The 5509-nt window shown below is 48.5% G+C and overlaps 1 protein-coding gene across 1 annotated transcript; it reads left to right on the forward strand.

Moving 5' to 3' along the window:
- The first annotated feature begins 3343 nt into the window (after positions 1-3343).
- On the forward strand, positions 3344-5123 carry IL3 (interleukin 3). The gene is made up of 5 exons (XM_047076021.1): positions 3344-3502; positions 3600-3635; positions 4649-4741; positions 4871-4906; positions 5016-5123. Exons 1-5 carry the CDS (start codon positions 3344-3346, stop codon positions 5121-5123), a joined length of 432 nt encoding a protein of 143 aa, XP_046931977.1.
- Positions 5124-5509: the final 386 nt, after the last annotated feature.

Here is a 5509-nt window from a genome sequence, read left to right on the forward strand (position 1 = left end):
TCCCTTCAGAATAAAACTTCACAGCATCTACTACCCTGTCTCACCTTCACTCATTCCTCAGCCCACTGCCACCAGCATCTGCCCTCAGGGCACACTAAAACTGCTCCCCCAGAGGCACCAGTGTCCTCTCTGTCAATAATCCCAGGGACTACATCTTACCTTCACCATAAGGTCCCCCTCTCACCACCCTGCATTACTCCCTAATCTATTACTTTGTGGTGCTCAGCCTCTGGGGTCAGAGAGACCTGCTTGCATTCAGTTGTGGTGACATCACTTCCTAGCTGTGGGAACCAAACCTCTCTGAGACTCAGTTTCCTCAGCTGTAAAATGGTGATAATAATAGTACCTGCCCCATAAGCTCATTGCGAGGATTAAATGAGTCAACTAGTGAAAAGGACTTACTTAGTGTCCAGCATTTACTAAGTGTCACTCAGGGGAATTTAGCTGTTAGAGTCTTTACCTCCATGCAGGTCCCTGCCTCCCCATCATCTGTGGTCCAGAGAACTCCCCACCCCCCACTGACCACCACAGTGTCCTGACTATTCCTAGCCATTCTCCCCACAGTAGCTAACCTCGGCTTCCCAGAACCCAAACTTTCCAGGACCATACTCCTGAACACCCCACAATTCTTTCGATGCTTCTAGCATGAAGCCTAAACCTCATTCTCCTTTGATAGATTTTGTAAGTATTTTTAAAACTGGAGACAAATACTATAAATGTGGAGACTTACAGTAGCACTACTCAGGGGTTTTCTTTGCTATAATGGAATGCAAAGTCAGGACTTTTAAGGGAGGATTTGCAGGAAATGTTCAGCCTCCCTAGCTTTAAAACCCACTGAGCTTTAAAATTTCCTCAAAAAAATCTCTTTGAATTAAAAAAAAATAGAGGCTTCTCTCTGTAAGAAATCACACATTTTTGTACACAGGTCCCCAAAACTTTTATATAGAAGGTAACACCAATCCACGGTTGATTAGTCAAGAAGCCCTGTGTCTCTGGGTCAAGGATCCCCAGCCCTGCTTGTGTGGAGTACTTTATTTTTTTTTTTTTCAGTTTTAAGCTCCAAGTCTAATAGGGCGGATGAGAACAAACAGTCCTTTCTAGTCCAGAGAAAGAGCAAACGTTACATGAGAGAGGGCAGATGATAACAGCAGCTCACATTTATTAAGCTCTTGTATTATGAGTTGAGTACTTTTATTTATTTATTTATTTATTTATTTATTTATTTATTTATTTATAGTAGAGGGAGAGGGGAAGAGGGGGAGAGGAGCAGAGTGAGAGAGACAGAATCTTAAGCAGGCTCAATCCTGTGACCCTGGGATCATGACCTGAGCCGAAATCAAGAGCTGGACGCTTAACTGACTGAGCCACCCAGGCAGCGCAAGAGTCAAGTACTTTAAATCAGTACTTCTGCAATGTCATGTGAATCACCTGAGAGTCTTATCAAAACGTAATTTTTGATTCAGAAAGTCTGGGGTGAGGCCTGAGCATCTACACTTCTAACAAGCTCCCAGGTGACCTGAAGCGGCAGTTCTGAGGTCCAAGATGGAAGTAGCAAGGCTTGCCATCTGTCTCTCCCTACAAGATTGTTTCTTAAGAGGAGGGACCAAGTCTGTTCTATTTCCAGTGCTTACACACAACTAATAGTTTGTTGAATAAATTATGCCTAGTGAGTACCTCGCTGTAAACTTTCCTGTGTTGCCTCATTTCACTGTGCCTTGGAGCCACTCTTCGTGCTTTCTGAGGATGCTCTGAGCCCAGATCCCAGGGCCCTTCCTTGCCTGTGGCTGAGCAGGGAGCCGTGCATTCTGGCTAAGGGCACTATTCTCTCAGCACTGTCTTGGGTCACAGCCTCTTCACCTGCCTCCTCTTCAGCCACATCCTGGTCCTTGTCTTTACCAGATCTGCTCCTGCTCAGAGGCGTGAAACACCCAAGTTCCTCAGCATAGCCTTCTATCCTTCATCTCCCCACACTGTTTGTATCAGACCTCCACCTGACCCCTAGCTCTTTCACCCCGCCTCTCCTGTTCCGCCACTCCGGGCCCCGTTATCTCAAAGAACTCTTCCCCGTGCCCTGCCACATTTTTCCCCTTTGCCAAAACCCCCTGTCCTGGGCCTGTGTTAGGGCCTGACACACCTCATGGGGCAGTGGTCCCCCCCTCCCTTCAGGGGCTGCCTCTGAGCCCCCTACCCTCCTGGTTTTCCTGCTTCTTCTCTAGCTGCTGCCTCTCTGGTTCTCTATGGACTCCTCCATGGTCTGTCCGGCCCACTTCTCTGCTGAGCACAGCTTCCCTACCCAGCCTGTGCCTGCCAAATCCGAGCTCCCACAGACTGGGGTCAGGACCCCTGCAATACAGCTCTCTCCACTGTTCACCTGCCCCTATCACTAGAGACCCAGCCTGACACCAAAAGCTGCCCTCCCCTCCTCCCTTGCCTCGCCTCTCAGAGCTTCCGATTCTACTTCCGAAAACTTCCCAGGCCAGCCTCCTCCCCCTGTTTCCCAGTGACAGTTTTCTCAAAGACCCCTATCCTCAGGGGCCCAGGCCCAGCTCCTCCGTGCTACCAAAGGGACTGCCCAGTGCTTGCCACCAGGCCTCTGCTAGCGGTTAAGATCTCAAAACACAGGACAGAGTCAGGCTGTCAGACCAATGAAAGAAGAATGGGCATCCAGTGCCTGGGCTCCATCTGCCCCCTGCTAGGACCAGAAAGTGTTGAGGAGAAGCAGCCTAAAGGCCATGAGGCAAACCATTGGGGACATTAATACCAGTAACTCAGCATGGGGGTGGGAGATGTCAAGAGATGTGCTTCTCAGTGGATGAGCGCACATGTGAATACTTAGCTGTGTGACAGGCTTCCAGACAAATCCTTGTCTGTTCCTGTGGGCCTTCACCTGGACACCCACACAGGACCAGGTGGAGCCAGGCAGAGAGGGCAACAGAGGGTCAGTCAGAGCTGGCCAGGGGATGGTAGGACCAGGTCCCACTGCGCAGGAGGCTTGAGTGAGCTCAGAGTCAGGCAGCCCCTCACCTGTCAGAGGGGTCCTTTCACCTGTTCCCACTCTGTCCAGTGGCCAGCCCATCTTATTCTCCTAGGCAAAATGAGGAGATACCCTCTGAGTAATTTTTTTCCAAGTTTCAGTGATCTCCAGCACTAGCAAGTGATGAATAAGTCTGTGGTTTGCTATGGGGGTTCCATGTCAGATAAAGATTCTTCCGACGTCCGCCCCTTCCTACACCACCAGGGTGTAGGCACACTGCCTCAGTGCATAAAAGACGGGAGACTGTTGGATGCTTCAGAACGCCACGAAGGACCAGGACAAGACAGAAAAGACCCTGACAGCTTGAACATGAGCAACCTTCCCATCATGTACCTTCTCCTGCTTCTTCTTGGATTCCAAGCCCCTCAGGCACAGGGGCGGCCCTTTCTGACATACCAGCTGAACCAATACTTGGCAAAGATTGATGAAATTATGCAGATCTTAAACAAGTTACCCTTGCCTTCACAGGTGAGTAACTGGGATAAAGTTGGCATAGGGTAGGGAGGGCTAGCAGGTGCTTCAGGCCAATAGGACTAATGGACTCTCTCTTCCTCTGCCCCCACAGGACCCCTTGGACCCAAATGAGACAGAGATCCTGAGGGTAAGCACTCAGCCCACACTTGGGTGCACTTGGATCCCAATCTACTTCCTCCAGGGTGACCTCAGGCATGTCACACCATCTTGCCTAGCCTCCATTTTTCATCTGTAAATAGGATTAACAGTATCTATCTCAGTGGGATCATTGTGAGAATTAAGTGGGACAAATGCATAGAGTCACCAGACCAGTGTCTGGTGCTAACTAGTGTTGAATACATTTCCTCAGCCATATCTATAACATGAAAATGACTTTTTTTAAACAAATACAAATGAAAAGGCAGCTCTAGGTGAACAATTCCAAAGGCCTTAAGTTCATCATTTTTCAGTGGGGCAGCCTAAAATTTCCCCCATGAACATGCCTGCTTCCTTCCTTTTCCTTAAGACACTGAGTCGTTTTTCATGCTGATTGGTCCTTCGCATTATCATTTACAATTACTTTTCCTACTTCCAGTTGGCTTCCATGGTTATCTCACCTTTGTTTGCATGGCACTCCTTGGGTCCAACAAGAGGCTGAATCTCTCCTGAGTTTATTGGCCATTTGTATCCCCCTCTTTAAGGCATGCACAGTTAACAGGCTGCACCCATGTCCTGCTGGGGTCTCTGCAATTTTCCTCCTAATTTCTAGGAGCCCTTTATCCAGTCAAGGCATTAATCCTATTATCTGGCCTCTTAGCTGCAAATATTCCCCTTGGTCGGCCCTTCACCTTTTGTAGATCTTCTTTTAAGCAATGCTTCCCCCACCCAGGTGCAGAAAGATCCACCCAGGCCCTGTATGCAGCTTGCCTGGAACCAGGGGAGGTCAGGGCTGAGAAAAGTTGGCTTTCTTTGGGGTGTGCACTCACCTGTAGACCTGTGCCCTGAAGATTATCTCAGGAACCCAACTGGGCAAGAACGGGGCTAGGAGGGGATTGTCCAAGGATGTCCCTGAAGGCAGTCTTGGAAAACTGGGGATGACTTCAGCCATGGGAAGGCTGAACCCCAACCTTCTCCCCTCATACGTATTCTTGGTCCCCTTAGGAAAACACCCTTCTGAGGCCAAACCTGGATGCATTCTTAAAAGCTGCAGAAAATTTCCATGAAGATGGACTGCTAATCTGGAAAAATCTTAAGGTGGGTGAAGCTGTTGAGAGCTTTGGGGATCCCTGCTTTGGCCCTGACCAGCCTCTGGGAAGCGGGGTAGCAGGACCTGCTCCTTTTTCAGGTGAGACCCTGACTGTACGCTTTGGTCTCTTCCCACAGGAATTCCTGCCACTCCTGCCCACTCCCACACCCAGGGTAAGCTGCCCCTCGAGATGCCCCTGCAGGTGGTACTCTTAGCCATGACCTGACCTCTAGCCCGTCACCTACCTTCTAACCTAATGCCACTTTCCTGGTTTCTTCACAGGGAGACCCAATCCATATCGAGGAGGATAACTGGGTTGATTTCCAAAGGAAACTGACTAAATATCTGGAAATCCTTGATAACTTTCTGAATTTCAAGGAGAAACACTGAGTCCTAGAATTCTCCATCTGACACCCCTCCTTCTCTGGGCCTTCTCACCATGGGGCCTTGGACATCAAACACAGCAAAGCAGCTGAAGATTCTGGGATATCTCTCACATAGTCCAGAACTGGAGGGATTTCACTTTCTCCTGTGGAGTCAGATGAATTGTTAATTATCTGATTTCTGAAATGTGCTGCCCCCATTTGGCCTTTAGTGATTATACTCTCATTTTTATCCTATTGAATGTATTTATTTATGTATTTTTATTTATTACCTTGTGCAATGTGAAATGTATTTATTTTAGCAAAGGAGCCTATGTCCTGCTCATTCTAAACAAGACTCAAGAGGGGGACTTGGAGGCTTGTTAATTTGCACCTCAGGTTTTAAACTGGTTT

This window comes from Lynx rufus, unplaced genomic scaffold, assembly GCF_022079265.1.
Source record: "Lynx rufus isolate CCGP_SWC_20201006 ecotype Redwood Valley unplaced genomic scaffold, mLynRuf1.p SCAF_1, whole genome shotgun sequence".
NCBI classification, from domain to species: Eukaryota; Metazoa; Chordata; class Mammalia; order Carnivora; family Felidae; genus Lynx; species Lynx rufus.